The 22,306-nt window shown below is 38.0% G+C and overlaps 1 protein-coding gene across 4 annotated transcripts in view; it reads left to right on the forward strand.

Moving 5' to 3' along the window:
- Positions 1 to 22,306, forward strand: part of piezo2b (piezo-type mechanosensitive ion channel component 2b) — a 90,282-nt gene that overhangs the window by 23,884 nt on the left and 44,092 nt on the right. For 3 of the 4 annotated variants that reach the window (XM_086270821.1, XM_086270823.1, XM_086270824.1), the window contains exons 6-16: positions 729 to 996; positions 2,460 to 2,673; positions 7,394 to 7,568; positions 12,444 to 12,557; positions 13,240 to 13,275; positions 15,017 to 15,134; positions 16,071 to 16,240; positions 18,769 to 19,005; positions 19,702 to 19,822; positions 20,189 to 20,382; positions 21,689 to 21,837. In XM_086270821.1, coding sequence (XP_086126947.1) covers positions 729 to 996; positions 2,460 to 2,673; positions 7,394 to 7,568; positions 12,444 to 12,557; positions 13,240 to 13,275; positions 15,017 to 15,134; positions 16,071 to 16,240; positions 18,769 to 19,005; positions 19,702 to 19,822; positions 20,189 to 20,382; positions 21,689 to 21,837 — 1,796 coding nt within the window. The remainder of the gene's footprint in view (positions 1 to 728; positions 997 to 2,459; positions 2,674 to 7,393; positions 7,569 to 12,443; positions 12,558 to 13,239; positions 13,276 to 15,016; positions 15,135 to 16,070; positions 16,241 to 18,768; positions 19,006 to 19,701; positions 19,823 to 20,188; positions 20,383 to 21,688; positions 21,838 to 22,306) is intronic. The other variant, XM_086270822.1, reaches the window with a different exon arrangement.

Raw genomic sequence — 22,306 nt, forward strand, 5'->3', positions numbered from 1 at the left:
CTTCAGTTCAGTTTTATTTATGTGGCACCAAATTAAAATGATAGTTCCTTGAAGCCTCTTGTATAGGGCTCTTCAAGTCCTAACCTGAGCTCTATAAGCTGTAAGCAGCAGAACTCAAGTAAACTTCCCCGTGAGCGTTGGTGACTTGGACAACATCCCCCGTCTCCTGGCAAGTCCTCCCTTCTCTTTATGACTTGTGTTAATTAAATCCACATTCACTTTCACTTCCACTATGCTGCTCTGGTTGGCACAGATGGCATGGCCGCTTTATTACTGAGAAACACCAGAATTAATCTACAGCGCCTGTATTGCGTTCTGTTATAAGAGGATTTTCCGCCTGCTTCTTTCTTTGCCTAGCACTTTATGTGTTGAAGTGAGTGGCCTGCTTGCTATGATGTTTCTCTTTTACAGAGTCTTAGGGAAGTCAGGGACACATAATTACTTAGATTCAGCAGCCAAGGAAGATCTGACTGGATTAGATGTCAAGCCAACATGTAGTTCCAGAGGAAAACATCTGCTAAGGCTTTCAAGCATATATGCTCTGATATGTTGTGTTACATGCTAACCGTGCTGACAGACCCTCGCAGGAACACACGTGACACACTTTACTTTTTTAGTATTAGTAGAGATTACCTGTAAGAAAATGTTTTCAGCACCATGGAGAGCTCTGACCTCCGAGCTGCACCCGTATGTGCACCTTAAATGTGTCGCTGTTATCTCCTCCCAAGGAGGAAGACGAGAAGCTAAGCCTGGAGGACAACGTCCTGTTGGAGGAAGACTATGAAGCAGGGTACGAGGCTGAGGAGGACGAGGAAGATGATGTGCTGGAGGATGAAGAGGAGGAGGAAGAGGAGGAGGAAGAGGAAGCAAAAGAGAGCACAAAGATGAAGATTCTGCGGATGGTGGCAGAAGTTGCTTCCAAAGTGAAGGAGATCATCGGGAATTTGATAACCACTGCAGGAAAAGTGGTGATCACCATCTTGTTGTGCGTAACAGGTGAGGAAATCTTTTCTGTTTGTGGGGCAAATAAATAGTTTCAGATTATCATGAAACATACAGTCTGTTTGCTTATGTGTTCAAGTTGGGCACCTTACATTAACTTGAATGATGTTTGCTTTACAATTTCACCAGTTTTTGCTCCTCCAGCTAAGAGCAGCCGGGGTTTTTGAACACTTTAGAGTTTAAAACATTTTTCTGTTTAAACTTGTCTCAGTGGCTTTTAATCAGGGCCGCTTTATAGACATTTAAATGGGGGGATTTGTGACAATCAGAAAATTCTACTCTGATTTTTTTAATGATTTTGACTGTAAACACCAGTCTTTTTTGTGGAGGAGATGCAGTTCCCAAGCTGTGAAGAAAACCTTATGAGATATAGCAGAGGGAGTCAGTTTTTTTCTATAAGTAGCATAAGATCTCCCAGCGCATATACTCTGATTTAATCTTAAGTAGTTATGTTTACAGTGATTGAGGATTGCCAGGAAAGGGGGGGGGGGGGTTCTTAATCTGTCCTAATATACTGAAAACAGATTTTCAATGATGATTTATAATTATTTTTTTTGTTCTGTTGAAGTATGAGGGGTAGGTGCTGAAAAATATCTTAATGAGAAAGAAAGAAAGAAATGACCTACTTCCAGTCATCGTATTAGCAACGTGTATTTAGCGTGAGTCTGCTGGCTTTAATTTCAGACCGGTGCTCATAAAACCTGTTTTTCCACAGTTTCCCATGTGTTGTTGAACTCACCTTGAATAAAGTGTTTTTAAAACAGTAACTACATAGCTATGACGTTGTGATAACGAAAACAAGTGTGGTGCAAGGAATTTAGAGGAATTTAGATTTAAAATCTCATAATCCCTGAAAAAACAAGGCAGAAAAACCCCTCACCTTCATTCAAGACTTTAGAGAAAAGAAAACACTGAATAAATGATTCATTAATTCTCATATAAAAGAAATATTGCGACTCTAGACCACTTTAACTACTGCTCAGTCATGCCTAATTTAAAATCACTAGTTAACCTGACATACATGTCTCTGGACTGTGAGAGGAAGTTGGAGGAAGCCCACACGTGTACAGGGAGGATATCCAAACTCCACACACAAAGGCCCCAGCTGAGGCTCAAACCAAGAACCTTCTTGCCAACAATGCTAGCCACTGCACTGCACTTTATCACTATTCAGATTTATCTGGTGACAGTATATAATATAAAGTGTATTTGAACTGTAGTTTGACAGCCAAGACGTAAAACTGCATGAATAACTATGTTAAACCATATTTGGAATTATTTCTCAGTCAATATTTAACAGCATTAATGATGTGAAAGTTTTGCCACATTCAACATATTAAAACATTATAAAATTACGGGAACACAATCTGAGGCTCCATGTGGGTTAAGAAAAGGCTTGTATTTATATACCACTCTGGCAGATGTCTGACTGGTTTTCACTGGTTTTATGTTTGCAGGAATCACGCTGCCCTCGCTGACCTCAGCTGTTTACTTCTTCACCTTCCTCTTCCTGTGCACCTGGTGGTCCCTGCGCCGGACCTTGAGCACGCTGATGTTCAGCTGCATGTGTGTTCTGATGGCCATCTTCAGCGCCGGACATCTGATCGTCCTCTACCTCTACCAGTTCCAGTTCTTTCAGGAGTCCGTCTTGACCAATGACGGCTACATCAGGTCAGAAATGTGAAGCTCAGAATTCAGACATTATACTGCTTTAAATGTTTGGCTTTACATCAGACAAACAAGACTTTATATTATTATTGTTTTATTATTTTCCACAATTTAACTCTGTTGGGCAAAACGGATCGCGGATCATTACAAATAATATGCTAACTCTATGTTGTTTGTATTTGTCATTCTCAAAAAATCAACAAAAACCAACAGGCTTTAAAAACTTTTTAAAAAGTCTTTTTTTATTCTCAGATAGGTTAGCGAAAGCAGAGTAATCAGACCTCAGAGGGTTAAACTTGGTCGGTGCACTTGACTTTCACTCGGCACACAAAAGGAAAGGAAACCAACTCAGGAACAAACACAAACTGTTGTCCCAACGACACAGTGAAAGTCAAACTGTGGCATTACAATTTGTCTCTCTCCTGTCATTTTGATGAATTGCTGAAATGTATTTCCATAGTTAAAAACATCACAATCTGATACTAACGCTCTTTTATCATGTGAATATAAATGACATGTTGACAGGGCTCAGGAGCCAGAGCTCCTTCGACTCAACAAGATTTATTGCGCCCGAGGCAAGTTTGTTTAAACAACAAATATTTACTGTTGTTTCAACCTAGAAAGCAATGAAAAGAAAAACTTAGCTGGAGGGTAGCTTCATCAGACTCCTACTCATAGCACATCAGTGTCAAATGCAGAGCTTTTAAGCTCTTCACTACAACCAGTGCTGTTTTATTATGCATGAAAAAGGAGGCAATCAGCTGTCTGTGGCTGCTGCGGTGAAGCGCTGTGGTTGGACTAAAGCCACACTGTTGAACGTCTTGCCAATATATGTTAGTCACAGTTGTTCAGTGAGCTGACTTCATAGCAGGCAGTCTGTCAGCTCATTGTTTCTATTCTGACAGCTTGGGATGAGAATGATGCTGTTTATTTAATAACAAATGTAGACTTTTAAAATATCTGCTATAATTCTCTCTAAACATGTCCTCTATCGACTTCTGCTATTAATTTGACTTTGTTTTCTTCACTGGTTTTAATCAGTCATCTGATTTTAATTGTTTAATTTGGCTAACGAAGACATTCCCTGCTTCTGTTCACTTATCACGGACATTGGAGTTGGGGGTGAAGTTAGGCTCAAAGTGGAGGAGTTTAAGTATCTCTGGATCTTGGAACGGAGAAAGAAAGATTGACAGATGAACCGGTGCAGATGCTGAACCAATCAATCTGAGATGGTTGAGCCATCTGATTAGGATGCATCCTGGATACCTCCTCAGTGAGATGTTTTGGACATGTACAACCGGGAGGAGGCCCCTGGACAGATCCGGGACATGTGGGAGAGATAATCTTTCTCAGATGGCTTTGAAATACACCAACATCCTCTCAGAAGAGCTGGAGGAGGTGACTACGCCTTAGAATGCTAACTGGACCTCGAGAAGCGAGGGTGGATGAATGGATGCCAATATCATTTTAGTGGAGTAGTGCAGCTCAAAAAAAAAACTGGAATATCAAAAAAAGTGAATGATTTTACAGTTTGATTTAAAAGCTTTCTTATTTAATACACATGAAGAGAAATATTTCAAACTAATCTTTGGTTTAATTTTGATGAATGATGATTAGAGAATTATGTACAACATTAATTTTGTATTAAAGATAAAAACAATTGGAGTCCAGCAGCCACAGTAAAGGTAATTTATCACACTAAACTAAAACTAAAACAATGCAAATATGATGTTTAAATTCACTAGTAACTCAGAAAGATCAATTAAAAAATGGCTTTGAATGTAAACTAGAAAAGCTCTCTAAAGTTGATGTACGCCCACTGCTGCACAGCAGGTCCTTTAACTTATAGTAATGATGCGGTGTCTCACCAGTAGCACTGCAGCTGTCTCTGTGTAGCTGATATCTCAGTGCCCTTGGTGTTGCTGTGTTTTATTGATCTCAGACTTTCTCATTTGAAAGCTGTGCTGCTGTTACAGCTATGTATAGCTGAAACTGCCTCGATAAAGCCCGTGTCCTCTCCGTCCCGCTCCGGCCTCAGATGGCAGATAAGGAAGCGATTACAGTGTCCCACTGACAGGTTTTTCATTAGGAAACAAAGTCATTAGAATGAATGAACCGCTCACCCTCACACCATCTACACAGGGTAATCTCTTTAAATCGTCCAGCTTTAGTGACCGCGCAGTCTGAGTGTGTGATAAATTTGAGGGGTCATCACATCCCTCTACTATGCTTTAGTTTACCTTTACTTCTTAGGTTGTCTAAAAATCCTTAAATTTAAGAGAATACTTGTTGTTATTGGTCCCCTGAAATACTTAATTAAATGCTGGATATTGGAAAGTAAAATACTCAAAGGTGAGTGTAGGCTCTCGCCTCCAGAAATCTTTTAAATGAGACATAAAAGGAAAAGAATCACTGCCGTTAACACGTCACTGAGGAAGTAATGTTGTGAAGGCCAAAATTAGACACACATTTTAAGGGTGATTGGCATAAAACTGTGGAGAACTCGATGCCCTATGTACAAAGCATAAAAAAGCACTCTTTACTTTATAAATCCCCTATTTTATATTTAGTTAGTGTTTTATGGGGGGAGGGTTCCCAAACTGTGGTCTTCTCATTTCGGAAATAAAGAAGGACCTAATTTGTCTGTCTGAGGGCCAGCATTTGGAAAGGTTGTCACTTTTCCGATTCTTATTTCACAAACAGACTGTCTGTTTCATCATTTGCCGTCTACTCACACGTTCATGTTGACTTTCCACATCACTGAAGTATTTCTGTCTGCTGCTGTGTAAAAACTGAGGCATGATCTCCTCTGCTCTGGCCTGTTTAGTTCGCACTTCAGGTCGTCAGAGGGAAACTATTGGCCCATATATACGTGTAGCCTCGATTTGACAATAGGCCACCTCAGTGCCTGTCCTAATTGTCCCTGCTGACAATGACTCGGCCTTGCTGTGGACCTGGTGCTGAGTGAGACTGTTGAGAGTCCTGGCTTCCACTTCACTTCCTGCCTCACCGCCTTAAAGTGGAAGTCCCCTGTCATGTGACTAACCGGCCTTCCCCAGTTGTAACAAGAAACTGTTCAGGAAATGTGCTGGATTCTGGGGGTCGTTCGCTCCTCGACATGGCATGAAAGACAAGACTCTGGAGGCTTCTAAATCTGAGTGTTTGTCACTGGAATACGTCAGTGCAGTTCCTGAGTAGATGACCTTTATTCTGCTCAGAAGGAAAAGGAGTGAAACATATGACATCCTTTGTTTTATGAACACATTTTTAGCCTGGCTGCATTGTACAGAATCCAGGGTTAGAGAGTTTCTTGCCAAAATGACCACTAGAAGAGAGTTGCTACCAAAATCAGAAAGTATATTTAGTTTTTTAAAGTTCATTACAGAAGTCGACTGGAAGAAACTGTAACACTGGTTTTATTAAAGTGGATTTATGATGATGTTACAGTGGCCACTTCATCCACTGTCAGAAACAAACTCCTTTAACTCCTCTCCCTTAATCCCACTTTCTTCTGATTGGCTGCTTTTCATCAAAATGTTTGGACAGTGTGTGCGTTTGGCTTCCGTGCTCATAGTGAAACCTGTATACCTGAAGTGAGGAGCAATATTTGCCTTCTGTGAGATCACCATAAGCTAGTTTGATCATCATTGTTTATGTAGTGTCAAATCACAAAAAAACTTGCATAAACCATAAATAACTTGCAGTGTTATAGAAACCCCAACAATCCAGAAATCCCCTGTGAGCAACTTAAAGTGACTGTGAGGAGAGAAAAAACAACAGGCAGCAACAGGCTCAGGAAGGGAGCCCTCTGCCGCAGCAAGTTGGGGGTTGAGGGGAAACAGATGACAGAAAAGGCGATGAACAGGATCAGGATGATCAACAAACAGGATAAATCACTACCTATGGAAGGGCTTGGACGCAGGTTAATAACAAGCAGTAGAGGGAAATAAATGCACTGAGAGTCACAGAGAGAAAGAGAGCATAGAGGAGAAGAGCTCGGTGCATCATTTTACAAGTCCCCCAACAGCCCCAGTCTATGGCAGCATAACTAAGGGCTGTTTCAGGGTCGACTGATCCAGCTCTAAGAACAAGCTTTCAAGTTTTTAGCTTGCGTCTGTCTCCCTGACTCAAACTGAGAGCAGTTTTGACAGTAGTCAGACAGTAGATGAAGGCCCTGCCATAAGTAAGCCTGCACAGAGCGAAATGCTCTGCTGCGATCACATGGCACCATTTATTTTAAATTTCTTTCTGTACTGCCATTCTCCATAATTACCAAGCCTCCAATTAGATTTACCTAAATACTGTTCCTTTAAATCATTAAACTCTCAACACTGAACTGAACTGGATTTACTCGGAGCATCTGAGCAAAACAGTCCAGACATCCGTCTCCCCAGCAACACATTCCCACACCTTGCGGGAAATCTCCAGGTGAAGCCCGATGAGTTACATAGTCTCTCTCATGTGTTCTGTGCAGTCATCAGAAGATTTAAGCTGTTAAGACCTTTCGTACATTTTTGCTCTCCAGGATACGACTAAAGGAAGCCAGTATACTGTTTGATTTGAATTTGTTTAGTAAAATGTTTCTTTTCATGTATAAACTAAAGAAATTTACAAAGTAAAACATTAGGAGACAAAAAAGCATTATAAAATCTTATTTGTCTGCTGTTTTTACTGCTTAAAAACCCTTTTTTCCATCCTCATAAACCTTTCTGTCTCTTCTCAGTGTGTTTGGCATCTCCCCCATTGTCCAGAGCAACTGCTCCTGCACGTGGAAGCTCACTGTGCACCCGCGGCGTAAGTGGTACCACTTTGTCAGTCCCATCATGCTGCTGATCCTCTATTACACCCTGGCTACTCTCATCCGCCTCTGGCTGCAGGAGCCCATCGACCAGCTGATGGTGAGGACAGAGAGAGCGCACACACGCCTTTTTTTTTTTTAGTCAAAACGTTGTGACATGTTTTGTAAAGCACATCAATAATTTATTGATTTTCATTTATATCGGGTGTTTTTGATTTGAAAGCAGCTCCACAATTGTATTTATGATCTGGCTAAATTTAGATGTTGTGGATCAGATTTAGTAACAGTCTCCATCAGTCTTCTGTTCTTGAAACTGTACTGCAGGATTTACTAAATCACACTGCCTGTATGACATGTACATTTGTATGAGTTTAATATAATAATCCAAATCGCCAAGACAGCATATCTGCTGTTACAGACAGAGCTGAGTTTAGGTTTTAGTCACGTTCATATACAGAGATTCATGCATGAAAAAAAATTTCAGGGAACATAGAAGCTGCTGCATGTCGTTTCTCAAGACTGTGCACACACAGAACTCTGCAACATCACAACTCAGCTTTCACAGAGTTTGATCCTTTTCCTGTTTCTGTAGCGTTGGATCTGTTACATAAATATTTCAAACAGCTTTTAATGGAACTGAGACAGATGTTCAGTTTTGAATCTTAGCTTTGCAGAACAATATGAGCTACCTGTGCGTTTACTCACTTGTACAGTAACAGTAACTTCATTAGCACATGTTTGGGGCAGAATTTGGCGATCAATAATAAACAGATTTTAGGTTTATATGGCAGGGTGTTTGTGATAAAGCTGCCCCTCTCTGAGTAAACCCTACATCAAATCCTACTACCTGCAGGTCGATTTTTTTCAGCTACATCTCATTGATCTGAATTGCTGTGGGGTTTAAGGAGACACGTGTGTCAAAGAGATCCTCATACTGAGATTTTTTTGGTTAATAGATGACTCACTCCCTGTTTTGGTATGCTCACTTTTGACCTGCTAATTTGGGTCAGTTTGTTGCTGTTGCTCTGCAGTACTCGAATTAAACTGGTGGACAATATCGAAAAAAATCATTATTTCACCAAAAAGCCATCATCAGTGTGATTTTATGTGAAATAACAATCACAGTACATGAAAGTTAGATGAGATTTCTGTACTAATCAAATAAAAGACATCTGCAGCCAAAAATTACTTTTTCAAGAATTGTATCATCACATTACCACTATACACAAATACACATGGGATATGGGAGGGTCAGTGTTAAAACTTGAACTTTCCTTAATGTTTAAAGGGGCACTGTGGGTTCTTTCTTCTGTTTCCTCTGTGTCTGGAAATCACAATTTTTTTTTAAATTACTTTTTCATTTTTACCTACTAGCTCACAAGGGCATTTCAACAACTGGAGCACAAATTTGGTTATACAAGAAAATTTGTTTTTAATTTCTCATTTTTGACAAAAGAAAAATTATGCATTTTGGCTTTACATTGTGACACTTTAAATTTGTTGATTTTTTTTTTTTTTTTGCTTTATCAGAGCGTAAATGTGTTTTTCAAGCTCCCTGACAATTTCGACTGACTAGTTCCTGTATTTGAAGTTATGAGGGATAAACTAAAAAAAACAAAAAACATAAAAAGAACCCAATTTCCAACCACCCCAGTTTGAAAGCCGGTGACAGTTATTAGGTATAATGTTGCATGGATTAGGTTAATTTGCAAAAGATTTGGTTCTGAAGGATTCAGCAATGAACTTTTCTCAGATGTGACTGCTTTTGAGTAAACACAGCGAGAGAAATACACTGGGTTACAGAGACCAGCTCAATAGAAAGGTTACTTTTTAAAAACGCCTGATGACATTTAGCTATGACTGCCTGATTTCACTCTGTCCAATCAATCCAATATCACGCAAAGCTTGATGTATGAACTCAGTTCATACAATTCTTGACTTCTAGCAACTTCACACAAACTCATAAATCTGTGACTATTAACACAAAGTTAGACCTAATAAATTATATCTAACTGAACAATAACAGTGTAGAGAAGAAACCTTGGTGGACAAACAGCATGTGCATATTTATGCTGCCCAATTTAAATTAGCTCCTCCTTTGGAAAGTGTGGATTCTGGATTAAAAGCAGATGCAAAAACTGGGTGGGTGTCAGAGACACGGTTTGAATGCAGTACACACAGCCTCCATGACAGCTCCACAGTAAATTCCAGACAGTGAACTGAAATAGATCCAGATTGAATTAAATGGGCAACCAGGTGGCCTTGTGATCAGAGAAACCGTACTGATGGAAGATTTCAGGGCAATCGATCACTGGTGGAATCTGTACACAGCTTAGGTGTTATCTGAGACACTGCTGGTCTAATTTTGACAAAGCATAAAGGGAGGACCGGTTTTGGCGCTACGTTCCTGTTTTACAGAGCTCTGTACAAGAGAAAAATGCAGCTCTTACATAATAACAGAATCCACTGCTCCAAAAATGTTGAATGAATGAAAGATCAGTGTTAAAATCTTTTCTATAGAGTCTGTAATTTCACACTTTTTCTCTTTATCAAGTTTATTCCTCACCTCTGTGAAATTATTTAGTATATTTTAAATGATTGCTTTGGGTTTTTATTGCTAATAATATTTTACAATTTTGTTTCTAACGTCTGGCCACAATAAGCAGCTCTTTAAAACACAAAAGTATCAAATGCACCCAGCACTTAGGTGTCACAGATTTGTTTTTAAGTGTAATCTTTGATTGCGTTGTGAGTTTCACTGCCACTGTACTATCCACTGTACTAGTGGGGAGACAAATCACAGATATGGAAGGAAAAGAGGAAAGGAAGGAAGGAAAAACCCACACTTCACTGACGGAGTATTTTATTTTAACAGTTTTGGTGAACTGACCCTGACTGTATTTTTGCTCTGCTCCCACCACTGAGTTGAAACTAAAGTCCTGAGTGAAATGTTGTGCAATCATATTCAAGAAGACCGCCCCTCCTGAATTCATCCTGCCTTCCTTAACCTCAGAGCTCGAGCTCAGCTCCGTTGTCCTGTAATGGAGTTATAGATGAGTGTTTTTATAGAGAGATCAATACCAGCCTGTAAACTGGTGGGGCTGTATGCATTATTGATCGCTTCATAGAGCGGTTTGTGTGTGTGTGTTTACGTGTACGCGTGCGTGGGTCTGTGTGTTTTCACCCACTCTTACACTTTAGATAATAAAAAAATGATTGTGGCTTAAATCAGCAGCGGACAGGTTTGTTCGATGGTGGAGATGCCAGATTATGATGGACTTCATGTTTGCCAGAAAAATAAGGCGGATTATAAATCACTTTACAGGTTGATTTATAGTTTGTCATCTGTGTTTATTCAGCAGCAGTTCATCAAATTCTGAAAGCAGAGTAATGATCCAAAGAAGTGAGACATAAGGAATCTGCTTCAGATGAATTTATAAGGTTTCACACTTAAAAAAAATATCTTTAAGATCTGTATGATGTCAGACACAAAGTTCAATACACATTGTTTTCTGAGGGGCAGCCAATCAGAAGAAAGTTGTGTTAAAATGAGAGAAGCTAAAACAGCTTGTTCCGGGGAGCAGGAAAGGACCCAGATGCAAGACTTATAAACTTAAAAAATAACAAAACAAGCCATTTATTAAGGTCAAAAGCAAATAGTGTCAAAATTCAAACAGCTAAAGCCAAAAGCACACAGGACAATAAGCAAAAACACACAAGGATGAAGTAAACAGAAAAAGAACATGATGAAATACACAAAAGAGGTAATTAGAAATTAGAGACACCTTGAGAACTAGACACATGTAAAAGCAGTTAAGCTAAGAAGAAACAAAGAAAGAAAAATGGCTACCAAAATAAGGGATTAACATGACAGGGATAAACTGAAACTCAAGGAATTAAATATAATCTATGATCCTAACTACAAACAAAAACTACATTTCAAAGGTAGAATAAACTAAGACTGGGACTATTATCATAAAGAAGCCAGCCAGTAAATATCTGCTACATAAAAAAACTTAAACAGAAGTCCAACACCATAAACACAAAGTCACGTGATGACTCGCCTGATCAGTAGTGGGCTAAGGACCTTTAGGACCACCTCCAGAGGGGACAGCCCTCCTAGCCTAGTGGGCTAGGCGTGTCTTACCTAAGACTCTGCCAGTTGCTTTAGAACTAATGAGTCCTTTTGGATAAGATTAAAACGCTTCAAAAACAATTTAAAAAGTGCAGTTGCCTTTTTTTTCATCATTTAAGACTAACCTGGATGACTGAGAATCCGCACAGACAATTAAGTCTCTTATTTTACCAGCAGTCTTAATAAACTTGGATCTCACTTTCTAGACCTGCTTACAAAACCCCAATGCATCAACACCTACAGAGAGATAATAGAAAGAAATGCATGAAACGTTTTCAGAATTAAAAAGTCAAGTGCAAGAATGAATGTTGTTACATAAATATAACAATTTAAAATGTTTCAGTAACAAAATGTAGCTCCTTAAATTTGTATACTGCAAACTAACTGAATAAAGTAACTGGTAATATATAAATGAACATCAGGCAGTACTGCTTCCTCGTGATGCAGTAAATGATGAGTGGAGAAATAATCAGCTGTGCAAGACAAAATCAAGTCCAGACAAAAAAATATAGACTGTACAATAGTCTTACCTTCTTTATTATTGATTTATTACAAAAATGCAATTGATTTTTGTCTTTAGTGTTCATGGTAGGTGCTGAAAATGAGCTTAACAGCTCCTCTTTAAATAACTTCTTGTGCATTTTTACTTCGTGGTGACACTCTCGTCAGGGACGCTAACTCGGTTCATCCAAGTCCTCCTCAGTTTCTTCCCTCACAGACCGTAAAACAGTGTTTTCTAGAAGCAGATTGAAACCATAACTCTTGAGAGTATCATCTCCGTTGCACAACAGCGGAAAGATTCACATCAAACACGAAACTTCTCTATCTGTGTTTTTTCAGGATGACAAGGACGATGATGTGTGCGAGGAGGAGGAGCTGGGCAAATCATTTATCTCAGCCAACAGGAAGCGGCTGCTGTGGTGGGGATCACGCCAGGGCACAGACGAGAAAAACGTACGTCAGGGTTAAGACACACGCGGACACAAGCCACTCAAAGTATTGATTATTATCATTATTTTTCTACGATGCCGTCCTTTTAAAACAAACCGGATAAAGGTTCAGAAACAGAGAAAAAATAATAATATTTTTTTAACTTTGTAAGCGAGAAAAAAACACTTGTTTCTTTTTAACGTTGTCAGAACTGATAACAAATGTTGTCCTGAAACACTTTGATTCAGTTTTACGATTCAACAATAACAGGCAGTCTTAATAAAGCAGAATGGAACAAATCAGTAATATTAAAGTTTCAAATAACAATAAAAACAACTCTATTAAACTCTAACGTCAAGCTGCAGCTGTTGATTGTTTCCTTAAACTTCCATTTGCTTCATCTTCATGATAATCGACTCATCCCTGGAAAGATTTCAGACCAAGACACTTTGCCTCTCTTGCACACGCACGCTTATTGTGACCTTGTTCCTACATCAAGGCCCGTACGCTGTCTCCACCGTTGACCTCCTGAGGTTTAAAAGCTTTCAGGGTGTGCAGACGCAGATGAGTGATGGTCTCGATTTACAGATTAGCAGCACTCGGCTTTGTTCTTGCTTATCAACCACTATAAAGAACACGGAGGCCTTTGACTTCAGCAACTCATCGATAACACACCTTGCCTTGTATGCTCTTTTTCTCCTCTTAGCTCCTCTCCACCCAGGATGGAATCAGTACAACAGAGGTGCGGGTTGTTCTGGATGTGTCTTAAATCTGTGCATTTTCACCCCTTTTAGTCTTGCTGCAAGAAAGGAAATCGCTGCAAAGTGCTTTTCACACTGCATCCTCATTGAACGGGGTTCCTATAATTTTTACATCCTGATTGGTTCTGTTAATCGAGGGCTTAAGTAAACATTATATATACATATGTTGGTAACCTGATCTACCTTTATCTTCTCAGTTGAAAAGCTGTGCAAGTATTTCTTAGTTGGAAATGTTGGAAGAGGGAGTACCTGTACAGCTTTTACAATACAAAAGTCACAGGAATTATATCTGATGAATATTGATGATATTTAAAGGTTTGGTTCTTATTTTTAGACTCTCTTGAACACCCATTGGTTAAAATTTAGATTGAGGGTACTATTGCCTCCACTTTGAACTGTCCTCCTGTTCATATCAACATTGAATAAACATCTCTCAAATCTTTCAGCATTTATAACAGTGGAACATGAATTAAATTTTGAAAGTCAGAGTGCAAGCGAGTACATTAACAATTATAAATAACAAATGTTTTATGTTGCGTGGTTTGTTTTGTTATATTAGTATCAGTATTGGTCTAAATCTGTTCAAGGTTGAAGACGTCTTAGTACAAAAATGACTTCTTTATGTGCAACATTTGAGCAAGAGAAACATTGTTTGCAGGAGCACAGAAAAGTCATTTTGCACCAAACTCTCAACTTACAGCATTGTCAGTCTGCTGAGGCCTCACATTGTTTTAGGTAGTGATTTTTTTAGACATTGTTTCTGCACAGGAAAAACTTACAGCTAGCATTATGAGGGGAAATTATTACACTAGTACATACGTGCATTTGGCTATTTTTTAAAGAATTTACAGGCCTGTCTGTAGAAAGCACAATTTCTCAGATAGAGGACTGATGTTTTGTTTCTAGCTTCTCATATACAGAGGACATAATAACATTTTAAACTTAACAGTAGGCACCTGAAATTTTTGCCTAATTCTATTTAAGAAGTTTTTCTTTCCCATGAAACCTTTTTCAGGCAGATCTATGATTGTCGGATGGGAATTTTTTTGTTTGTTTGTTTTTTAATTTTAATAAAAGGCCTACAGCCCACATTGTATTTCAAAAACTACAAATGAGTAGAGATCAAACTAATGACATCACAATGTGAGAATGCTGTCACCTATCCACCACCAGCACACCTTCTAGGTTATCACAGCTCTATTTTCTCTTGATAACTACTTTAGTGCGGCAACAGCTTATTTAAACAATGTATAGCTAACAAAAATTGAGTTAATGAAGTTTAACAAATAACAATAAATGGATTTTAATGTATATCACATCAAATTTGACATTCTACAGATACAAATATAATATGGATGTTATTCATATATTTTGATGAGGATAATCATCCATTGAAAAAATATGAAAGCCCTCGATCAAAGTAATTTTAATTTGATTTCATTTCATTACATTTTTTTTTTTAGAAAAGGGGTTGTATCGACTTCAAAAACCATGCAGTGTGAAAAGTAGAAATCGTGCCTCTATTGCCCAACAAAGCCAAAGTGTGGTAACTAAATGGCTAAAGTTTCCTGTGGAAAAAAACAGTGTCCAGTATCAAACAACATTAGTTACTCCTCTTTGCCTTTGTGAGGCATGCTAAACTGTTGTGTGAGCTCATAACAAAAAAAAAAAGTTCGGCATCTACTGAAGTTTATTTGTTATTTATTTAAAAATGATCTGCAGGCTGTGCCCACTTCAAACGGGACCTCCTTTGAGTTTGCCGTGACTGAGAATGGACCAGTCTGTCGGGACTTGTACTCAACCCCTCAGTACAAAATGGACCAGCCCAGTGATGGCACAGGTGAGCTGTTTATTCATTCTATTATGAACATTTCTAGTCTGCAGTGAATCTGTAAAATAGTGCTGCTACCACATAAAACATTCAAAATTGTCATTTTGATATTAATCATAAACACCTCTATTCAAAACTGCATGTTTTATTTAAATTTGTTTGATCATGTGAAACGTTTCAGTGTGACAAAGATATAGAAAAGGAGAAATCAGGAAGGTGGTTGAATTCCACATTTGTTTGTAAGGGTTTAATTAAGTTTCATATGCTTAGTTACAAACGCTAAATAAAATATAGAGTGTAACAGTAAATATTTTTTCTGATTAAATTAACTTTTTTAGGTTTAAAAGTTTTTTAAGTTAACTGTGTGAGGAATAAATTGTCATAATCATAAAGTGATTGGAAGTAATTAAGTACCTTTGATGAAGTTTTTACCAAATATGGTAAAAACTTATGTATGGTGTATTTCCACCATAACTTTTACAAATAGACGATACATGTTATGCAGTGAATTCAAATGTGCACAGTTAACAGTACATAAAAGCAGCAAAGATGGCTTCAAGATAAAGTAAATTATCTTTCACATTAAGTGTTAAATACATCTGCTACTTCACCCTTCCCGCCTTCATTTTGGTTTTATGTTTCACTTATTTGCTGCCGAGTTCACTGAATTGTTTTAAAGGTTTCCTTCCTTAAAAAACTTTTCAAGGGACATGAAAAGGAAAGATAGGGAAAGTCTTATTTGGGTTTCTGCCGAGTTACTTTAATGTGTAAAATCTGAGGTGTTTAGAGCTTTTTGCAAACTAAGAATTGAAAGTCAGAATCTGTCTTCTGTGCTTTGTGAAGTTAAACTCTCACAGTTGCCCCCAACTTTATGGAAGTGCAGTAATAGATCCACACAGTTCCACAGTAGAAGTGTTGTAATGAGCTGTTTGTTTGTCCAAACAGAGAAGAAAGAAGAGTGTGTGTATGAAGTGTGTTTGCCCCCGGAGGAGTCATCTGTGAAGGAGACCGAGAGTGAAGAGAATATAATAAAGAAAAAAGGAGTCGGTGCGATGGTCAAAATCTTCCACTTCATCATGAAACAAAGCTACATCGGTGCTCTCATATCCATGATGGTGAGCAATGTTGAAAGTCAGTGCTTAGTTTTGCTTAATAATATGAATGAAATTTTAAAAATATACATCTTACTTACTTTGTCGTTCCTACTTGTTCTCTTAAAATGCGCTTGCTGTTTATATGAACAGATTAATTTGACATTCAAGTTTTATATCCAGAGAGTAACAGGCCCAAACCCACAAACCTGGTGGAAAAATGTCGTTTGCAAAACACTCCTTCCTGCTCGATCAACATCAATGCCCTTGAGCAAGGCACTGAACCTCTTTCTGCTCCAGTGGAACTACTGGCTGGCTAGCAGTAGGAAACTGTGGCTTTACTGGGCAGCGTCTATGGTTGCATGTGTGGCAGAATGCAACCAAAAATGAGCATCTGTTCTCAGTTTAGACATTCCTGGAGTAATTTTTTTTTTTTTCTTTTACAGAAATACAAGTAGCGCTACTGTTTGTTAAATTGTTGTCATGTCACGACAGCATATGTTGCTCCAAAATATCAGCGTACTTGTCAGAGCTAATGGCGCCTTCACAGAACTGCAAGTTAGCGTTCCCAAAGGCACTGACGCAACTCCAAACGTTGCTGGTAACAATCTGTCCTTTGCTCTGGAGTGCACAGCCTGATTTTACTAAAAGAGACCAGAAATATTGATTTGTCTAACCACACTGAAAGTTACCACTATGTGACAGTCCATCGCACCGAGCCTGAGAAGCGGACAGCTGTGTTTTGCACGATGACATTTGCAAATTTTAGCCTAACTGGCACTGGCACTTCTGTTATATCGCCTATAGATAAAGATTTGTGATGAGAAATGAAGAGTGGGTGGACAGTCAATCGGAAAACGGCTGAATGTAATCTGGACAAGATCAGCATTAGCCAAATAATACCACCATGGATATGTGGTGGTAAATCTACTACACCACTGTCCCCTGATGCTATAGTAGATTCAACACTATTGGACAAAAAGTTTAATTCCAAACTCACAGACAGGCATATATTGATCAGTATTACGGTTATGTCAAAATCTATATAGATGCATCTACTAACACAGCCAACCACAGCGGGATAGTATCAAAGCAAGGAAAAGGCTCAGTGATGGATTATCAGTTTACAGTAGAGTAGAATACGGCAGACAATTGAAGAAAGGTGGCAAAAGCAACGGGAGGAAGAGAGGAAAGGGCGATGGTTTTACAAAATCCAAAGCAAAACAGGAGAAATGAGAAGCGCAGAAAGGAACAGGAGAGAGGAGACAGACATGTTATTTTTAACAGGAAAAAAAACATGAAAATATATGAAAATCTGGCTGCAATAGAGAAGATGAAACCATAGAAAATGTTTTAGTGCATTGTCAGAAATATGATGCTGAAAATGAATCGCTGATTCAAAAGCTCAGAGATATGAAAGTGAGACTGGACTTGGTTGATTTATTTCACAAGAACTCGAAAATTGAAAGTTATCCAGCCATATTTTGTTTTTTAGGACAGATTCATTTGTTTGGGAGGATATTTTTTTGTATTTCAGTCCACACCAGTTGTTGGTGGTAATGCACCATTTCTCTGTTTGCCAACTCCCAATAAATAATAAAAAGGAAACACAAGAAGAAAAAAAAAAAAAAAAAGATTTGTGATGTAGCACAGACAGATTGTGTCTTTGATCTCTATGTAAATAAATTCCTTCAGAATCCTGAATTCCTGAAATCATTGAATTATGTTTTTCACTACGAAAAATTAATTATTCAAAAGTCTTCCTACTTTTCTTTGAAGAATATTGTTTAAAAACCTTTTTCTCATCCATTCATGGGAAAATGTCAGTGCTGAAAGGACTAAATGCTGCTTTTATAACAAATCATAGTTACCATCTTCTAAATACATCAGCAGTCTCAAGTTGCATAGTTACCATACTTTTTGTTTTGTTGCCATTACTGTTTTTTTTAATTTGCGTTATTTATTTTAATCAGTTAGTTTAGCAATAAATTTGTTCAAATACCTGTTAAATAATTTAAATGTTACTGTTTTTATTGTTATTTAACAGTAAGTTAACAATCTGTAATTCCAAACTTGACACATGCTGATACACCAGTGCAAATCTCAATTTTTGGGAAGCCATAGACAAGATCGTTGCAAAATTTTTACCAAAATGTTTGAGCATTAAATTGAAAATTAAAAAAGTTATTGATGCTGTTGCTTCATTACTTTGTCATGTTATGCATTATAACAAACGTACACATTTTTAGTCATCTGTGTTTGGATCTCAGTCGTCTTTGCGGGTCTGAATAGTAGAAACTGATTTATATTTAAAAATAAAATTAAGCCAAAGTAACGAATCATTGTTGTATTAATTCTGTCAGAAGTGAAAAACGGTTTGATGATCATCTGGAAATCTGCTTCTCTTTGTGTTTGTGTATATATGTGTGTTTGTGCGTGTGGTTTCTGCGCCAACGCACTATTTCCGAGCAGTAGTCATATTTGGCCTTCCTTAGTCATTCATGACTGCAGCATTTGTTGTAAATTTTTCTCTCCAATTTGTTTGTCTCCAGGCGTGGAGCATCACATACGTCAGCTGGCTGACGTTCGTCTTCCTCATCTGGTCCTGCCTGCTGTGGATGGTCCGTGATCGGAGGCGCTACGCCATGCTGTCGTCTCCCTTCATGGTGGCCTACGGCAACCTGCTGATAGTTCTGCAGTACATTTGGACTTTTCCGGACATGGATTACAGCAAAGTCAAAGGCTTCTTTGTTGAGAAGAAAAACCCATTCCACTCACTTTCATCTAAGGTTTGGGAGTTCACATTAGCCAAACAACTAAACCTGACATTTAGCTTGACAGCCTGCAATCTTGACCACGTAATATGGTTTAATATGTGCAGGGATTTAACATGTACTCTGCATATGCTGCACCAAGCTTTATTTTTTAAGATTCTGAAACAATCTCGCTAACAAATTGTGTCTCTCCACTACTCGGTTAATAATATAAGACAGTGTAGTTATGCAATGTGCTCCTGAAGAAGGTCAGGTTATAGTGTTTTGACATGTGTTGGAATAACTCTAAGGCGTTCAGGTTTCCAGCTACTGTACTTGACCTGATTATGTCTGGAATGAGATTTTATGATTTTATGCAACACACAAACTTGGAATTACCGTAACGTATTTTTTAAATTACTCACATTTCTGTTGTAGTGCAGAGCGTATGTGTTTATTAATTTAAAGAGTGAAGATGCATTGCACTGTATTTCACACCTGGGTGAAAAATGATGGCTAATGATGTTTATTTAAAGAGTTGATGCAGACAAATTTAGACAATCCAAGTATAGTTTACAAACTCATGTCTGATTTACTACATGCAGTATACAGAATATCCTCTTGTGTTATTTTGACCATCAGTATTTTTGGTCCCACACAGTTAAAGTAAACTCTGTGTGATTTGTTGTTTCATCTTTTTGTTTTTTTTTGCTCCTCGTCTTTTTTAAAAAGGTCCTTTGTATGCTGACCTTCTGGTTACTGCTGAGACAGACGCTTACAGAGAGACAAGAAAAACAAAAGGAAGACAGCACTGGTCTCTTAGACGTTCATGTAGAGGATCAGAAGAAGCAGGGTAAGCTCTATGCTATTATTTTGTTGTCTTACAGTAGTATATACGTAAAGAGTTTATAAACTCTTTACGTATGTTACAATAAACTTAAACTTATTTTAAAAAATGCTTAGGAAATATACAAACTTTGTTAACAACAATGAAAAACATGAACAAATATCTCTTACAAGTATTAGAATTAGCACATAATGGCATTGGAAAACTTATGATAGAGACTTTTAACACTGATCAGCAATGTCACTGGAGATCTTGGGTGGGCCCAAAGAATTTTAAAGAAGAAGAAAATATGCCTTTATTCATTCATTAGAAATGAAAATCCAGAAACAAATATGGTCTACTAGACTGAAAAATGCAAAACTGCTTTTACAGAGGAAGAGGAGTCTGAGGAGGGAGGGGAACAGGACCTCATGCACGTCCTTGGTAACATGGTGATGGCTCTGATGGTCAAATATTGGATCTACATCTGCGGTAGCATGTTCTTCATCGTCACCTTTGAGGGACGTATCGTCATGTACAAGATCATCTACATGATGATGTTCCTCTCCTGTGTGGCGCTATACCAGGTACGCACCGAAAGGACGCCAAGTGATTGACAATAAACATGCTGACGTTTCTATTTGAGATGTACAAGTGCATCCCAAAAAAATGGAATATTGTGATACATTTATTTATTTTTTGTTTTTTGTAATTTAATTCAAAAGGTGAACAATGACAGTGTGTATTCATAGCACGTAAGGTGAAATATTTCAAGCCTTTAATATTAAAATTTTTTATGATTACGGCTTTAAAAATCAGAAATTCAGTATCTTAAATTATTAAATACGAAATTTCAAGTTTGAGTAAATGACTATCCAAAAAGTTAATATCTTGGTCTACTACGGTAGAGGCAGCCTAGATCATGTGGAAGCTAACTTGACAGTTTTCCATATGGGTCTTCGACACCCTTCTTAATGGAAAGTTGACTGGAAGATAAAGGTGCGACAAGAAAAGGTGCTCAAGGCGCAAGGATGTTTGTGCAGACATCAGAAGCATCTTACTTGGGTTAAGGAGAGGAAGAAATGGACTGGTCGTCTGGTTACTTTCAGATGAAAGTACATTTCTCATCATGTTTTCAATTTCCACTCTTCCCCTACTCGTAAACAAAACTCTGAGACACTTAAACTCCTCCATCTTCAAGGTCACAGCAGCTTTGACAAAACATCAGTACTTTGGGAATAAGGATCAGTAATGACTTTTAAATGTTTTTGGCATTTATTAAACAACCATGAGACACATAATTCACAACAAAGGATTAATATAAACTGTAAAGTGAAATGTATTGTCATTGTATTTGATGGAAATGATGCAGTTTAACATTCTTCCAATTTAGGGAATGTAATTGATTTTCATTCTGCTAAAAGGTCAATGGACTAAAGATATAAAACCATAATACATATGCATTTAACAGGGGGGAAATATACAAGGCCAAGCATACTAACAGTGCTTATTATAAAGAATTGCCTTCTGTTTATGTGTATAAACACATATTTATTATTAACATTTGGGGAATATGTGGGATGTTTAAAATCGTGATCTGTATAATTGTTTTCGAAGCCTTCCAAATGTGGCGACCTGTGAAATAAGGATATTTAATGTTTTGTTATAATTTTTGGAGTATATATTTGAAGTGTAGATATGAATATGATGCCATAAACGTCCCAAATTCAATTTCCCAAACACAGAATTTGCTGTCATTTGTTAAGTGAGTTCATAAAGTATGTGCTTTCCAGGTTCGTAGCACATTTTGTATTCCTAACTCCCAGCAACAGCCAGAGGCAGACTGAGAAGTCACATAAATCCAGATGTCCTCTTCTAATTCTTGTCATGAAGGTGCACTACGAGTGGTGGCGAAGGATCCTGAAGTACTTCTGGATGTCGGTGGTTATGTACACCATGCTGGTTCTTACAGTTGTCTACACCTTCCAGTTTCCAGAGTCAATACACACCTGGGGTAACATGACAGGCCTGGATAAAAAAGGGTGAGCGCCACTGAGCAACTGCCGGTCTGAGCGGCAGGATACAGATTCACTGCCTACGTTTCCCAGAGAGGCACAGCTTATGGCTTAGTCATCAAACCAACTGTTTGTCTTGAGCTTTTTTGTTTTGTTTTGTTTATTTTAGTAGCTTTGCCCTGCTAGCGTAGCAAAGCATATGTATAGTGGCTTTAGTTGGGGATGGAGGAGAATTTTAGAACTGAATTCACAGATGTCTTATTTTCTTTGATTTCTTTTAAGTAGATATATAGGTAGATATTCATGATGTTACCTAAAAAATCTATTACAAATTGTAGTAGTTCAGTTCTAGTAAAACTACTTTAGTATGTATCTGTTCTTCCAATTTATAGAGCATAGTTGCCTCACAGCTCTTGAAGATGAACCTGCATATTTTAGTAATGAAAAAAGCTACAGGAAAGACTGAAACTATTGTTTCTTGTTTAAAGAAATATAC

This window comes from Aulonocara sp. 'chitande type north' Nkhata Bay, linkage group LG18 (assembly GCF_057382095.1).
Source record: "Aulonocara sp. 'chitande type north' Nkhata Bay isolate Kocher_YH1m ecotype deep benthic linkage group LG18, A_spYH_male_GT1.1, whole genome shotgun sequence".
NCBI classification, from domain to species: Eukaryota; Metazoa; Chordata; class Actinopteri; order Cichliformes; family Cichlidae; genus Aulonocara; species Aulonocara sp. 'chitande type north' Nkhata Bay.